Source organism: Salvelinus fontinalis, chromosome 12, assembly GCF_029448725.1.
Source record: "Salvelinus fontinalis isolate EN_2023a chromosome 12, ASM2944872v1, whole genome shotgun sequence".
NCBI classification, from domain to species: Eukaryota; Metazoa; Chordata; class Actinopteri; order Salmoniformes; family Salmonidae; genus Salvelinus; species Salvelinus fontinalis.
Window position 1 is genome coordinate 4,112,756 of NC_074676.1, and position 17,855 is coordinate 4,130,610.

The following is a 17,855-nucleotide window of genomic DNA, read 5'->3' on the forward strand; positions in this document are numbered from 1 at the left end:
CTTACAAAATTCAGGTTTATGAGTTTTATACATGAACATGTTATAAAATCCAGATTTTGGGCAATATCAGGCTGCATGTTGACATATTTGATGCTATGTTTTATATGTGCGACTAGCAATATATTTGGAACTTGCTGAGCTCGAATGTATACCATTCTATTTTCATCTGGTAAAATATACTACAGCGATTTATAACGCCTGTATATTTTATCTATATAATATATTTATATACTTGTGTTCATGCCGTAATAAAACTGATTGAATGATTGCAATATTTGGATGCCGAGTTCACTGAGCCTTTACAAGTTTCTGATCAATGCTGTCTTTGTAGCAGACCTGACATCTAGCAAAAACCTGTAAGAGATTTCAACAAATTTCTGACTGAGAAATACCTGGATTTCTACATTTATCATACACTTTTCTACAAAATTGCCAAAAAGGTTTATTCTGCTTTTCTCACAGGAGAACCCTTTGACTAACCGCTTTTGGTTCCAGGTAGAACACTTTTGGGTTCCATGTAAAACCCTTTCCACGGAGGGTCTACATGGATCCCAAAAGAGTTCTACCTAGAACCAAAAATGGTTATTCTATGGGGACACCCTTTTGGAACCCCTTTTTCTAAGAGTGTTGTCCTAGGATCTTGAGTCTTGGTTAGGGGTCAATTCCATTTCAACTCAGTCGATTCAGGACACAAACTGAAACTCTCTGAATTGAAATAGAATTGACCCCAACCTTGTGGTCTACTCTACGGAATAAAGACAAGATGCCTCCTTGGCCACTGTGACCATTATGGGGCAGTCTGGTTTACTGACATAAAGGCCTGTAGTCAGATGTAGTGTGTGGTTGGGTTTCTCTGAGGTTACGGTCATGTTCCCAGGGGACGGTGGTGAGGGCCTGAGGCCTGTTTGTTTACCTCGGAAGCCAAGGGGGGCTCCCGCATGGGGGCTTCTGTTGTTGCACCTGATACCTGCCTTTTTGAATCACATCATGAGATGACATGTCACTATGAACAAATGCAACAGTGTCATCAGAATCCATTATATTACATACTGGTTACCAACTATTTAGCCAACTATTTAGATAATAAGGGACAGAGATGACAAGAGTTTTGAAGTCCACCTTTTTAAAATGCCATAATGCTGTCATGTAACACAGTTACACCAATGAACTCTTCTGCTGTTAATATCTTCTATTCTTTGTTACGAGTGTTGCATGATCGCCACCTTCTTGTCAGTTCTGGTCTGTTTGTGTGTGTGGTAGAGTGTGTTTATGTGAGAGAAAGTGAGAGTGAATGTGTGTGTCTGTGTATGGGGGTGTCAGGAGGTCTGGACCGAGATGGGCAGGGGCAAGGGCAGTGTTTGCAGCTTTATACACTGAGGAGCACTCTCACATACACACGCTCACACACACGGTCGCTTGGAGTGGTCAGGCAATGCAGCAGCATGCTTCACACTTTCTCACCTCCCCTGCTCCTGCTCGAGCCTTACAGACATGATGCTGCAGGAGAGCACTTCACAAGATTGTTACAGGAGCTATCAGCATAAGAGAAGCTGATGTGCTGCAGTCTGTGCCTCACATATTCCCTCTCCTTTTTCATTGGGATTTGAGATAAAGAACTAACTAAATATACATGCGGTATCGGGAGATCTCTGGCTGGACCTGTCTCAAGGGGGTTTCCCCATGTTACCCTCTTGTCTCTCGCTAATGGACAGACAGATTTTGACTCTGAACCAAATAGAATTTGGCAGAATAAATGTGAGTTTGTTCTTTTTATATATATTGTAGAGATCTCTTTTTGGGATCTTGGAAAGTTTGAAAGATATCTCTTTTGGGGAATTTGTGGACTTAAACCAAACCTTTTTGTGGATAACTTGTTTTGGGAATCTACTTCATGTAAGTATTTTTGTATTGTGTGTATTTGATGTGTATTTGGAAGTACCAGAAAAGCCTATCTCTGTGCTTCGATGGATTCTTTACTTGCACGATATTTCTGCTGTTGATATGTCAGTTTTTTTCTTGGTATTTCAGTATAACCAAGTGGTCTTTTTCAGTAGATACAAATGATGTCAGGCGAAAGGAATCAAAGGGGGCTCAGAAAGTAGTCGAATTTGTCAGCAACTGTATCTATGCTGCCAAGTAAAACCACTAGATAAGTGGCAGTAAGGTAAGCTGCAAACCTCCGAGGACCTACTGTACCACCTACAGTACCTCGTTAAACCTTGTTCTTCAATGTGTGTATCTTCAATGTATTAGATCTCAATGAAATAGGCATTGCATCTTCCATTTCAATGTTTTTATTGTTGTTTTCAATGCAAGTTTGCAGGTGGTCATTTTCAATTAAATCATTATTAATAAACCATGCTATGTACATAGTTCCTGGCGAATTGCGATACAATGAATGACAGAACGTTGTCGGTTGGGTGTTCCAGAGTTACTGTTCCAGAATGCTGTGTTCCAGAGGCATGTTCCAGCAGTTGAGTCTAGTTGTGTTCCTGCTGTGCTCCCCGGTGCCTCTCTACGGAAGACCCATCGATGCTCTCACTAACAGAATGTAAGTCTATGTTGAATAGCCAAGACACACACAAAAAAAATGGTTTTATGCACCAACTAAGAAACCATTTGGTATAGCATCAGGGTTTTCCATTGTTGAATGTTGAATAGCACCGGAAAAGGCTGGTCATGATGGCAGTATATCAATCAAAGGTAACATGTAAACCGTGATCACTTGAATCACATCTAAGGTTGATTTACAGTATACAGTTTGCTCAATCTGCTGTTTGATGATTTGAAAAAAGAGGTCTAGATATTCGGAAAAGTATACCGTGGTATCGATGTAGAAATAGATGTCAATGGTAGAAATAATGATCACCTAAACTCAAAAGTAACTACAGATAAAACTATATACATACAGTACTAAGTTTTGTAGTTATGTTACATTTAGTTTTATGCTGAAATTATATAGAAGAAACCAAGCAAAAATGGGTCAATTGTACATATTTTTACCCAGCATCGATTTGTGTCTCTCATGTAAAACATTGTTCGCCTTTAATAAAGAACGTAGATTTGCATTACACCTACAACACATCTGTCAAACTCAGCCCTGTGCATGGCAAGGTTTTGATTGACTTTTGTGGCCGAGGTGACATGCTTTGTGGTTGAATATGTGGCTTGTTAGCTTATGTTTCTCCTGTACATTTTGTGGTGGTCAGATGACTTCACACAGCATTCATACAGTAACATGGATAGCCTTGAGCTCTCCCAGGCACTACATGTCTTTGTTTATGCTGCCACCTACTGAGATCTACTGGAACATGACCTTGGCTGTCATTCAACTATCAACACCTCACAAGTAGGTTTAGTCGGTCACTATACTGTCGGTTTATACTGTACTAGACTATACTGTAGCTATAAGAGAAAGTGATAGGTTGTTTGGAGATAAATCAGGAGAGGATAGTGGTGGACTACTCTCTTTAAGAGTAGTTCAAAGTTGTTGTGTTTTTTAATGAAAAGAGCCTGTGTTACCGCTTGGCCACAGGCTCTGCACCACTATGGAGCTCCTGATGCGGTGTGGCAGAAAGATACAATTTTTCTTTACCATCTATTCTTACAAAGAGAGTGAGTCCAGTTTAAACGCTCATTGACAATCTCCTTCTCCTCTCCCCCCTTCAGGAGGAGGTCAGTGAGCCACGCCCAGTTGATGCACGACAAGGGCCGGTCTCTGGAGGAGTTCAAGAGACGCCTCTGGCTCCAGGGGCTGCTCGATAAAGTCCACACAGCCGACAGCGAGCGAGCCCCGCCTCCCCAGAGTAGGAACAACGCCAACGGGGGCCACATCACCTTCAGCGGGAGCGCCCTACGCCCCCCCAAACCCCCCGGAGGGACCAAGAACCTCCCACTGAGTTTCCAGCTGGGAGGGGAGGTGGGCAACCTCCCCCAGGAGACCAACAAGTCTGTGGCCTACAAGGACCAGCCGCTGAAGGTGTCCACCAAGAGGAAAAAGAAGGTGAAGGGGGAGAGAGGGAGACGGAGGGAGAGCGAGAAGAGGAGGCGGCGGGCTCGCGACACAACCATCGTCATGACATGGGAGACACATAGGGAGCCACAGAGGACGCTAGATATTGGGTGACAGACAGACAGACCACATCATGTAGCCTTTGGGCGGTGCTGAACAAATAACTCTGACAGACAGAGAAGTTCCAGCATGACTGAATGAGATCTCAAAGACTCTCATCCAAATAACTGAAACAGTCTCCCCATACCATAGTGGACATTGTTCTTTGCCTTTCTTGTTTTAATCAGCTGCTTTTTCAATTTTTTTGCCTTGATATAAAGTACTTTTATATATCCAGAGATCAGAGGTGTTTTCATACTTTATAATAACACATATTACTTTTGTATTCGTATTTATTAGGTGAATAATATGCAGATCTTGAGATGTGTCAAATGACAAACTATGCTTTACTCCTTCTCCTTTATTATCCTTTAATTAGTAAGAAAACGATGTACGACAGGTGCCTTTCAGGGGCTGATCACACACTCATCCAACTAGATGCCCGTATGAAAAGTAGAGCGCAGGCTACGCGGTAAACGTTACGCATAACACATTTGTTAACTATACATACTTCAATTCACAAATTAGGGAGGATTATTATTTTTAATGCTTGGTGGCTCTTGTGAATATTTTTTTTTATCTGTAGTTAGCATCCATAACAAATATTTCTACCATAATTTATTTCATTTGAACTGTGTATTTATTTTTGTGAATGTATTACGGTGCTGCTGACTTTCGGTCATTTTATAATAACAATATAATGCACTTTAGATATAATGGTGATATCCTTATGGTTTTGTTAAGATACATAAGTGTTCTCCTTTGTGGTCGATTTTTGTTGAGAAAAATGTTCCTTCCTTCCTGTTGATAAATGCTTCATTTTTATTTGTATTTATTTTGTTTTCTTCCATTTATAGTATTGCCCATTATCATCTCATTGACTTGTATGTCATTGGATTGTTCCATCAAACTCCCTCTCTCCAATTATGGTGCTCTCAGTGCAAGTTTAAGCACTTGCACTGAGAGCACCATCATTTCAACAACAACAACAAAAATCGAACAATTACAGCTTCATAAATACTTTGTGTTCTCTCTCAAATCAAATACTGTACCACACCATTTTCTTATATAAATTAAATTATTGCGCCAATGAGTTGAACATAGAGTCACTGTAGCCTACCCCCAATGAGAAAGTCATCAATATAGCCTATTTGTTGACTATTCAGCATGAACAAAAGACCTTATAAGGTTGTTAAAGTCACACTAGAGGACCATGTGGTGTGTTTTAACAGTCTCTGACTGAATGGGCGTGTCCCAAAATGGCACCCTATTCCCTATATAGTGCACTACTTTTTTATATATAGTGCACTACTTTTGATCAAAATTAGTGCACTATGTAGGGAATAGGGTGCCATTTGGGTAAGACACTATGGACCTGCTGGGAGGGGAGAGAGTAAATGCACCAGGCAGCAGCGTTAGTACTGTTGCTACATCCTGTCCTAAGAGCCGGTACTGAGGCCATTAGCCAGAGCCAGAGTCATAAACACAGTGGAATGGCCTGATAAAGACCCCATCAGAAGACTGGCGTTCCACACTACTGTGCTGAAGAAATCAATGTAACAATGGAAAAGGCATTAATAACTCACTGAGAGAGAGGGGGGAGAGAGAGAGGGGAGGGAGAGGGTGGGAGACAATCAACGGAAAACAATACACGGAAAGGAAAGTGGAACGTTTTCTTTTGAGAGTAGGGTCTGTTTGCATGGAGGTTAAATATGCTGAACATCACACATACTGTATGGAAACCCCCACAGAACACACACCAATAAAATATGGATTCTCTTTCTCTAATGTCTACGTTTTACTCATATGAAAGGTCAGAAAAGGTCTGTGACAGGTTTTTCACTTCTTGTAATAAACCCACACACTTCCATTCAGAAGCTACTGTATGTACATTACATAATAATAACCATTGGATTTGCCAAAAACACAGTCTCTAGAAAACTATAAGATACAACACCACACAGACATGAATGAACATAGCCATACACCTCAGTCCTTCAAAAACGGTAACTGTGCTAAATTCAGAGTCAGATGTGAGTACTCTCCCTTTAAACTCATCCAACCAGAATCAATTGGACCTGAGTGAGTGATGTTTGCCATTCTCCATAGCAAACAAAAACTAAGAGTCATAGAGTTCACATGCAAGACACCTTTAACAGTTTGCATTATGGGGATATTCTAAAATTCAAAGAATGGCTTACGGATTTACTCATGTCGGAGAATACTTCTGTTTATCTTGGTACACATGATAATACTTCACTCAATAACCCAAGAGTATGGTAAGTAACACACAGGGCTAAAAAGGGTCATCCAAATAATTATTTCAGGTACAGAGCAAGTCAGTTGTAGTCCAGTAGTAGGTACACTTTTTAAATACAATAATAACGCTATAATAATAATTGTGTTAGCTATTTGTGGTTATAAAATCTAGATCAAGCTTGATGTATATGTATGTAATGTAAATGTATATAAAACTCAGTGGCGGTAATGGCGTTTAATATTAGGACAATTTTTTTTGGGGGGGGGTGGGCTTATTTCTATTACTGTCAATCATATTCCATCCACCCAGCTCAATGTAACATCAATCTAGCCTATAAATGAAAGTTTATAATGCACAGGCCGAAGACAAATTGAAGTAATCAACGTGATTCAATAGCGCCTTGCTCACTCTTGCCTGCATCTAGCTGATCTGGGGTGTAATCATTTGTCCAAAAAGAAAAACAAGAGTTTCTATTGGACAAATTCAGGTAAGTCCCTCCCCGTTTCATTCTGTTTGCTTCCGTTGAAGAAACGTTTTGCAACAGAATCGGCTAAATAAATACACCCCTGACCACCCGCACACACAGTTCACTTTCATAAACAGCATCATCACTTTGCACGTTGTATAATTCCTTTCTCACATCTACGCGCTGTCCTCTTCTCACCTTTCCCCTTCGCTTGTAGGCTTCAGAGCGAAACACAACAGCAGTCTGTGACCAGGCGCAAAAACCTCCAAGCCAAACCTTCATATCATAACCGCTAACCATTACACAGCCTACTTCGATGTCACCGTATTAACGTTATAGTCAACAAACTAGAACTAACGAGTTAGTAAACCCTCAATCCAATCCATGTGTAGAATCACGGAGTACAGTGTACAGCAAGCAGTTTAACAGTTGGAAGAGTTGCAGTGTTGGATAGCCTTAGCCAGCTAACTAGCTATCTAACATAAATAGCATTCCTCTCTGAGTCAGGTTGTTGAGTAGGCTAAATTAGCTGCATTAGCTAAGTGAAAGGTAAACGAAGAAAATAGTTAGCTCTTTCTCTCTCGCTCTCTCTGCTGGTTCTCCTTAATTGTTCAAAATGGTTCAACTATTGTCTTTCTCTCTCATTGAGTCAGCTACTCACCACACATCATGCACTGCAGTGCTAGCTAGCTGTAGTTTATGCTTTCAGTACACGATTCAGTCTCTGATTCTTTTATTGGATGTGCTCAGTTCATATTGGAAGAGTTTTGAGGACGTTCTCCGGAGGTCACCATAATTACTGTGTAAGTCTATGAAAGGGGTGAAAACCATGAGCCTCCTAGGTTTTTGTATTGAAGTCAATGTACCCAGAGGAGGACGGAAAATAGCTGTCCTCCAGGCTACACCATGGTGCTACCCTAGAGGGTGTTGTTGAGGCTACTGTAGACCTTCATTGCAAAACAGTGTGTTTTAATCAGTTATTTGGTGATGTGAATATATTTTATGTTTCACTATTTGTATTTTTATGAAATTCCCTGACTAGGACGGTCCTCCCCTTCCTCCCCTAAAGAGCCTCCACTGATAAAAAGTGGATTGGCAAATTTGATATAAATTAAACTATATTGAAACGTTTCTAATAACTAAGATTATCTAACCTTTTTGAGATTGAGATTATATCTAAATCTTTGCTCACACAACAGGCTGTCCCCAACACGTTCTCCCTGATCTTTGCCTGTACCTGCGGGTTGATCCTGGGCATCGGTTTCTGTGCCAACCTACTGGTGTTCTCTCTGTTCGCCAAGTACAACACCCTGAGGAAGAACTGTCTGGACATCCTGCTGCTCAGCATGGCTCTGGCAGACTTCCTCACCCTGCTGCTCATCCCCTTCACTCTGCACTCTGCCGTCAGGTAGGTTAGAGGTTAGAGATCAGAGATCCTGGCTCTGGCAGACTTCCTCACCCTGCTGCTCATCCCCTTCCCCTTGCACTCTGCCGTCAGGTAGGTTAGAGGTTAGAGATCAGAGATCCTGGCTCTGGCAGACTTCCTCACCCTGCTGCTCATCCCCTTCCCCTTGCACTCTGCTTTCAGGTAGGTTAGAGGTTAGAGCATGGCCCTGGCAAACTTCCTCACCCTGGTGCTGATACCATTCACCTTGCACTCCGTTGTCAGGTAGCAAACCTCTTCTCGGGGACCCCTATCTGTGCCATGTATTTAATCTATTAAAGACCTAGCACACCTGATCCACCTTGTAGTCTAATTATCACACCATTGACTAGTTGAATCAGTTGTGCTAGTTTACTCAACTGTCAGGTAGCCTAGCCAATAGCCATAGAGGTTAGAGGGGCCACTGGACCTGCAGTGTTGTCAGCAGATCAAAACCCAGGTTTGACAAACAGAAACATCTTGTGGGATATGAGCACTGTGTTTGTTTCTGAGGCTTTGGTATAAAAGCAGAAGCAGGATTACCATCTCTCTGTGACAATAATCTTTTGTCATCTCCTATCTTCTTCTTCAGCTACTCGTGGCCGCTGGGGGACACCTCCTGCAAGGTGTACCAGTTCTTTCTGGCCTTCTCCCTGGCAGCCAGCACCTACAGCCTGTGTGCCGTGTCCATGACACGCGCCATGATCATCACCAACCCCTACCACCCTCCTACCATGGACCTGGTGGTCCTGATGTTTGTCTTGGTCTGGGCATCAGCCTTCTTCATCAGCCTGCCTCTGAGGATCTTCGCCACCAAGGAGAGCCTGGGCCCCGGCTTGGGTAATTTTACATTCTGCCTGCCCACCATACAGGAACACCACTATCAGGTAACAATGGCTTGGTCTGAAATTGTACTCTGTTTGCTATATAGTGCACATCTTTTGACCTGGTGTACTAGAGGGAATAGGGTGCCATTTGAGATGCACACAATGTGTAACAAAAGGTATTATGTTTAGTTAAAATAATGTCACTGGAAGTAACCAGGTCTGTAAAAAATTTTTACTGTTACTTTCATGTGCTAAAAGAAAATGGTGTCCAATTAATGTGAGAAAACACAACATTTTTAATCCATTCATCCATCCATTCCTCCACCAGGTGGTCCTCAGCCAGTTCATGCTCTACTACTTTGTCCCTATGCTGGTGATCGCCTTCAACTACGTCCGGTTGGCCTGCTTCCTCCACAAGAGCCCAGTCATGTCTGTGGCCAGTGCCCGCAACACACGCCGAGCCTCCTTTATGGTGTTCCTGGCGGCCGGGACCTTCTCCATCTGCTGGCTTCCCGGGTATGATGATGATGATGAAGATGATGATGACTTTATTGTATACGTTAGGGAAATTCTAACACTTCTTCTAGTTTATACCCCTTCTCCTGACTCGTCTTCCTTATTAGGTACATCCTGGAGCTGTGTGTTTACCTTGAGCTCTACCGCCACGGCCAGTCCTGGGAGATGTTCTACTTCATCTGCACCGTGCTCCAGTACCTCCATCCCTGTGTTAACCCCGTGCTCTATGTGCTGCTGTCCAAGAGGTACCGCCACCGCAGGAGTGCATGGTTGTTTAACTGCAACAGGAATAGGGTGCAGCCGCAGGTTGTCAGCATCACTACAGAGACTATGTAGACACACTGGTCACGAGGGGAGCTGGCTTTGCTTTGACATGGTGGAAAGCCTAATCTCGCCACCCAGGACAAAATATTGTGTGCGTATTATTGCATGATGTTGATACAGTCTGAATATGAATACGGCACATTACATTGCAGTGCAGTACGTTAGCTCACATTCATCGGTGAGGTTCCTGATGCAGTCTTTTTGTGTTGGTGTTTTACCGATCTGTTTATTTTAGTTTGTACAGTTACTTTCCGCTTCTTCTTTTTGGGTTTCATTCTTGCCGGAACAGATTGAAATGTACTGTATTGCAGGATAAAAAGGGAGTAAAATGTTATTGTTTTAATGTTAAAATTGTTGTATTGTCTGTTGTCTGACATTTTGTACTTTGTCATTTAGGACATAAAAAAAAAAATGGAATTGAAATTCCATTGTGTTCAAACAATCAGGGATTTTTTTAAACATTAATTCGATTAATGAATTTAAACTTTTTCGTAAAAAAACATTTCAATTAATTTTATGATTGATTTTCAGATGTTTTTTATGCTGAAATTACTTTTAGAACACAACGAGATCTGGGACCAGACTATTGAATTCCCCAGCTAGTGTAACAGTGGTTAAATTCAGTGGTAAACACACTAACATGGTTAAATTCCTGCATAAAAATGGGTATTATGCCACCTCCTGGTAGCTTAGTGTGTTTACATTGTCTAACCCACTCTGTGATAAAGGTATGGGATTCTGGGTAACCCTTGGCAGATTTATGGAGAATTGCTGTGGGTGAATTGAAAATTCAATGGTCCCGGGATAGAAATGTGAAAAGTTGACATTACATCATAAAATCCACATTTTACACCGTACATTAGCAATTTATGTTATTAGTAACAACTGTTGTTGGTTTGGCGTCTAATAAGCCACTCTTTATATGTTATTTGCCGAATCTCAGTTTTCCATGTGGATTTTATGCTAGCTAAAGTTCCCTCTTTGAAGTTGGTAGCTAACTCAAAAATGCATGTTCTTTAGGAGTGCTATTTATACCCCGTCGACTAATGCTCATTCATCTATACTGTGTGTGTCCCATCATTGCAGGTAATTTATGACATGTGTAGAGAATATGTTTTATAAACTCATAAGCACCAGCCAGCGTATTAACCTGGTTTTGTTAGTTTAGGAAAATATGTGGCACATTCCAAGTGTATTATATTTCATCGCAACGAGAGTGTGACATTGAGTAATTTCGGGATAATTTTATATATTTTGAATACTTAAAATAGATAGTTTATTCTGATGTTATAAATATCAGATTACACATGGAAACAATGTATTTATTTGTATTAAATTAGGAATGATTGGAAATTGTTATCCACTATACAATCACAATGACTTTGATTTAAAAAAAAATGTTAGTATGTCAGACAGCAGATTTATGGAGAGTTGCTGTGGGAGTGCTATTTATATCCTGTCGAGTAATGATTGCAGCTTTGGAAATAAATGTACTATCCATCCATTGCTCCTTCCTGTGTTGACTCACTGACTTGAGATCCGGGACCAGGAAGGTCACATTAGCATATAACATTCTGAGAACCATTAGTTTCTTAGAGCTTGGTGAGAGTGTGGTTGACCTATGGTTATTTTGCGTACAACCTTCCCACACCTTTCTGGGAATGATGCAAAACAGTTGCTTGGCTTTGGAACATTCTCAGAAAATGTAAGCAACTTAAAAATATATATTTAGTTGGTATTCCATTACTTTAACAGAACGTTTCCTTATAGTTCACACATGGTTACATCTAATTCTAGGAATGTTCTCCAACTGGTTTGACATTGGGAATGCTCTGAAATTGTTCCAAGAACATTAAAATACAACAATCTTCTGTAGGAATTTCAGTACTTCAGCATAACATTTCCAAAAGGTTAACTCATGGTACTATTTAAAGTCACATTCTCAAATTGTTCCGAGAACGTTAAAACTTTCCATAAAAACCAAAAGAGAACGTTTTAAGAATGTTATTTAAAAATGTATACATTCCATTCTCAAGCATCAACAAAGCTCTCTCTATTAGGGATGCATGATATATCGTTGAACATATCGGAATCGGCTGATATTAGCTAAAAATGCCAACATCGGTATCGGCGCAATGTCTAGTTTAACGCCAAAGTTGAAAAATGTTGCGCTACACGTGCAACACAACATCCCTAACCTAGCCCACAATGTATGCTGTGTGGATCAAACAGTCAACAAGTTGAGCAGTCATTTGAAAGAGTGAGAACATTTCAGTGAGACAACTCAAAAGTGAAATCCATTAAAGCCAAGATAACGGAATTCATTGCCCCTGACAATCAACTGTTCTGTTGGCTTTCGCTGACTGGTCGAGCACCGGTACCAAGTGCGCTATTTTTCAGATGTTGCCCTACCGGAGTTGTACGGTAAGTGTCACTGCTATTAGCTTCATGACATAGATACTATGGAATGCCATTTGGGTCTTTGCGTGTCAAAAAATATACAGTAGCACTGTCAAAGAACTGTACAAAAAAAGTCTGCAAACAAGGTAATAAAGCATAATTTGTTCAACCGCAACTTCTGGGGTAGCTAGCACCAATACAACCAGCCTGAAAACAATGACCAGTAGAAACTGCAGTTATTTTCATTATTCTTAGCAATGATTTAGGAATCCTTGTGAGTAAGTAAGTATTAGCTAGGTTGCCACTTGTTTGCCTATTGAAATTGAACTTGAGTTCATGAAAATAAATAGCTAGCCAGCTACTTAACCCTGTTGCCCAAAGCTAACGTTATAAGCAGCCAGCTAGCTTCATCTGGCTAGTGAAGCTCGACCGGACCGAGTTATGTCTTGTGAAGCTAGCCACAATAAAGATTAGGCACAATAGTGGAATTTGCAGTTTGCCTTCAAAATAAAAGTATGTCATTGACAGTGATGCAAATGAATACAAATAGAAGAATTATGTCATACTTTTATTTTGAAGGCTAACCGTATAGTCCACTATTGTGGCTAATTCTTATTGTGGTTAGATTCACATAGATGGGTCCGACCACCATTAATCCAATCTTTATAAATTAGGGTTATTTCAGACGATGACATCTAGCTATATAGTTAACTAGCTAACTATAGCTACAGATTATGTCGTTTTGATATGTTTTGGGGGAAGAACATTGTTTGCATCCATGAGCTAGCTAGCGCTTTTTTTAATGACCAGCACTGTAGGTGCGCGAGACAACGTTACCAGCACCATAGCATACGTATCGATGAATTGTTGTGACATGAAATACGAGTGATTGTGTAATAACTACGTATAAAATGTATGAACGTGTTAAATTATTATGTGACGTGCAGTCATATTCAGATCCTGATTGGTCAACAAGCTTATTTGACACATTTTTTTTGACACGCAAAGACCCAAACTGCGTTCCATAGAAATCCTGGTTGAGAATGAAATGACTGAAGAAATGAACAACGAAACAGCACAAAGGGAAAACATTTTTTGATTATGTTTTACTGGTAATGGGTATATAGGTAAATGCCAACAAAATAATGTTTTGGTCAGTGTGGTGTGTGTGTAACCTTTTATTTAACTAGGCAAGTTAGTTAAGAACAAATTCTACCCGGGCCAACCCCGGATGACGTTGGGCCAAGTGTGCGCGGCCCTATGGGACTCCCAATCACGGCAGGATGTGATAGAGCCTGGATTCGAACCAGGGACTCTAGTGACGCCTCTTGCACTGAGATGCAGTGCCTTACACACATGGACAAAGCAGTCTATGTTAACCATTTAACTGTACTAGATTGCTCAAAAGGCCGCAAAAATGTTAAATATCGGTTATCGGTATCGGTTTTTTTTTTGCAAGGAAAATATCGGATATTGCTATCGGCCAAAAATGTCATATCGGTGCATCACTACTCTCTATCCTTTATCTTGTTAAGTGTGTTCAGGTGTGTTGGCCACACCCACTAATTGGCCATACCTAAACTTAATGAGTGCTTGTTTACTTTGAAATGGGGTCTATTTGAATAGACAAAAATTAACAGCTTTGCATGTTTATCCTATTTGTGGTTCGAGTTCAAAAAAGTTAACCCTAAACAAACTAAGTGTTATTAAGTCTTATTAAAGAAAAAGTTATTTAAAAACCTTGAACCTAACCGGTCTCGCTGTAAATTACGTTCAGCTTAGAAAGCCTTCATAAAGCCTTTTATAAGCACTACATAAATGTTAAAAAGCATCTATAACTGTATGTCATGCTTTATAAAGGGTTCATAAATGTGACATAAAGGATGACATGTTGTGCTGAAGGATGGCACATGCTTTAAAGTGAAGTCATGTTAGTCACATTACAACTAACCTCGATCCCAGACACTTTCGCCCAAATGCGGGGAAGGAATAGGTAGACCAACGCATCAAACTTAGCCTTCGTTACTCAATACAGGGTGCTGGGAGAAGCATTACTCATTGGCTTAATATACCAACCAATAATTTCCCCCTGTGTCTTAAAGTTTTTCCCATAGGCGCGACACACATTGACCATAGATTTTAAGGGTGTAACGTTAGTCTTTATTTTTCTCGGTGGAGCCATTAGCTAGATATGTTCTCTGCTAATTAGCCAGCTGGAAGGTTTGTGGTGTGTGTGTGGGGGGGGGGGGGGGGGGGGGTCTACTAGATAGCACAGCCACAAAGTCAAAATTGGCTAAATCGTAAAAATTAATTACAACTAAAATGTGCTTTTTGATCTTAATTTAAGGTTAGAGTTCCGTGTTAGGTTTAAAATCTAATTTTAATAAGATATATTGTGTAAATGGGAGGTGTTTAGCCATAATTAATACTTTCTGCCTGTGCTAGTTAGTGACGATTACATGTGCTGTGTGCGCAATAGCCTGGGGATGACGTTACACCAATAAACATTTATCTTGATGAAAGACAAGGAAATTGAAAAATGTATCTTGCCCCCAACATAAGGAAATTGAAAGTGGCTTAGCACAGCCACAAAGTCAAAATTGGCTAAATCGTAAAAATTTATTAAAACTAAAATGTGCTTTTTGATCTTAATTTAAGGTTAGAGTTCCGTGTTAGTGTAACGAATGTGAAATGGCTAGCTAGTTAGCGGGTGCGCGCTAGTAGCATTTCAATCAGTTACGTCACTTGCTCTGAGACTTAAGTAGTGTTGCCCCTTGCTCTGCAAGGGCCGTGGCCTTTGTGGAGCGATGGGTAACGATGCTTCGTGGGCGACCGTCGTTGATGTGTGCAGAGGGTCCCTGGTTCGCGCCCGTGTCGGGGCGAGGGGACGGTTTAAAGTTATACTGTTACATTTGATGCTGTTGACCCGGATCACTGGTTGCTGCGGAAAAGGAGGAGGTTGAAAGGGGGGTGAGTGTAACGGATGTGAAATGGCTAGCTAGTTAGCGGGTGCGCGCTAGTAGCATTTCAATCAGTTACGTCACTTGCTCTGAGACTTAAGTAGTGTTGCCCCTTGCTCTGCAAGGGCCGTGGCCTTTGTGGAGCGATGGGTAACGATGCTTCGTGGGCGACCGTTGTTGATGTGTGCAGAGGGTCCCTGGTTTGCGCCCGTGTCGGGGCGAGGGGACGGTTTAAAGTTATACTGTTACATTAGGTTTAAAATCTAATTTTAATAAGATATATTGTGTAAATGGGAGGTGTTTAGCCATAATTAATACTTTCTGGCTGTGCTAGTTAGTGACGATTACATGTGCTGTGTGCGCAATAGCCTGGGGATGACGTTACACCAATAAACATTTATCTTGATGAAAGACAAGGAAATTGAAAAATGTATCTTGCCCCCAACATAAGGAAATTGAAAGTGGCTTACATGTTCCTCAGTACACAAACATGCACACAACAATGTAACGAGCCCCACATGTCCATGCCAAATAGTGTCCCTCTCTAAGTCACAATAGGAATCGAGGGGTTCTTCTGTTGCTAGGGCTGTTTCTAGAACCTGCAACATTCTGACCGGATTACGTAATGAACCAAAGCGTCCGTTGCTATGCTGGTTGCTTGGCTCTATTTTACTTCGTAGTGGTCACGAAAGGAGGAGGAGGCGGACAGTTCTAGTTCTATTTCAGTGTTTTTGGCGGTGACAACCGGCTGACTACCTGCTGCTTCAGAGGACCGAAAAGACTGTAAAGAGAACAATTTCTTTACCATGTATTTGTCTTTTGTACATATTGTTAAATAGGAAAAAATAATATAAGATATTTTTATAGATTGACGTTGCTAGCTACTGTAACGTTACTTATATACCTCAGCCTGCCTAGTGTGGGGTTTTATAAGGTTTTTTGACATGCTTAACTAACTATAAGCTAATAGGGCTTCTTATGCATTAAAGTTTGAATTACTGACTCATGTGAACCTGCATTTTCCATTGTTCTCACTCTTACCAGTGCTCTGTCTAACCATGAGGCCACAGCCTGAAATATGTGTGTATGAAATATGTGTGTGTATGCAACAAATGTATCAGTAGTGTGAAGCTGTACTGTGTGACCGAGACTGTGCTAATCTTAGAGAGACACAGGAGGGGGTGAATCATGAGACTGCTGACTGTGGTGTACAATGGACAATAACAGATAAGCTATACACATGAAGAACATATGTGAGGTTCTGAGTAATATTATAACACACGTGATTGAATATTAGCAACTGTATTACATATGATTGAATACTATAACAAACGTGATTAGCAACTGTATTAAATGTGATTGGATATTGACAAACTGTTGGCCTGGGCACCTGGGTGTCTGTGTGTGTGTGCTGGAAGTAACAGTTAGAGCCAGATAAGGAGCTGGGAAGCTGTAGTTAGCCTTGAGCGAGAACAGTGGACATTGTATACAGGTGCAGATATCTCAGACAATGTTATAAAACTGTCTGACCCCAGGGAGCGTAATCTACACAGCAACAGCGACAGGGCACCAGAAAGCGCAAAGGGGCTGGGACCAGCTTATGTGCCAACACCAACGATAGGCTGGGTGAGTCTAAACCACGCCCAGTCTCTACTCTGACAGGCCGGCTCGGAAGTGGGAACTCTCTGTCATGAGTATAATATACTATCTTTGTCAAGAACAAGTCAGTTCCTTGTTCCACCCTGCGGGGTGGTGCAGTGAACCCGTATATACGAAAAATGTATTTGCCATTTATTAACTTTTGAATTAAACAATTATTTTAACCAAGTTCAGGTGTGCTATCGTTCCTATCTCAGTTGAACTTTCGCAACCCTAACACTAGTCAGCTAGCCAGACAGTTTTATTTAGCTAATGTTAGCTAGCTAGCTAACAAGCAAGCTACTGTAACTGTTATTGCAGCTTTCTGTTTGTATGTAGCTTACACTTCAAAGGCATCCCTAGGGGAGATTTTATTTTATCTTTCCATCCAGGCGAAGTACTATGAAGACATCACTAATCTCGACAAGATGCGCAACATTCAGAGAAATTCACAATTCAGTGTAACGTTAAGCAGTTAACTTCAATTAGATAACTGGGCAGATTTAGCTACATACAACCATTTTTTCAACAACTATTCTCATCTAAAGTTAGCTAGTTGCTAGCTATACATATAGTTCAGTGGAGGCTGCTGAGGGGAGGACAGCATTATTATAGTGTGTGTGTGTGAATATATATTTATATAGTATCCTTACAAATATTAAAATCTGCATAAGGTATGATAAATACGAGTAAGAATGAAGTAATCCTCTCTCAAACACTTTAAATGTTAGGTGTGGACCACATCGGACCCTTCACAAAATCCAGGAATTGCAACAGCTGGTGTCTGACAGCGACAGATTTTACCAAGTGGGACGAGGCAATACCCATTAAACATCTACAGGATCGGTGTCCCTAAACCGGGATGGTTGTAGCTAATGTGCGCTAATGTGACTAGAATGACGTAACAGCAAACTTTCCAGGACATAGACA

At 40.9% G+C, this 17,855-nt stretch overlaps 2 protein-coding genes across 2 annotated transcripts; both read left to right on the top strand.

Moving 5' to 3' along the window:
* The first annotated feature begins 712 nt into the window (after positions 1–712).
* Positions 713–5,708, top strand: LOC129866665 (parathyroid hormone-related protein-like). Its single transcript, XM_055939445.1, has 4 exons — positions 713–1,893; positions 2,052–2,164; positions 2,430–2,551; positions 3,670–5,708. Exons 3-4 carry the CDS (start codon positions 2,445–2,447, stop codon positions 4,124–4,126), a joined length of 564 nt encoding a protein of 187 aa, XP_055795420.1. The 5' UTR covers positions 713–1,893; positions 2,052–2,164; positions 2,430–2,444; the 3' UTR covers positions 4,127–5,708.
* Positions 5,481–9,939, top strand: LOC129867674 (galanin receptor 2b). The gene is made up of 5 exons (XM_055941244.1): positions 5,481–5,504; positions 8,037–8,245; positions 8,853–9,147; positions 9,416–9,603; positions 9,711–9,939. Exons 1-5 carry the CDS (start codon positions 5,481–5,483, stop codon positions 9,937–9,939), a joined length of 945 nt encoding a protein of 314 aa, XP_055797219.1.
* Positions 9,940–17,855: the final 7,916 nt, after the last annotated feature.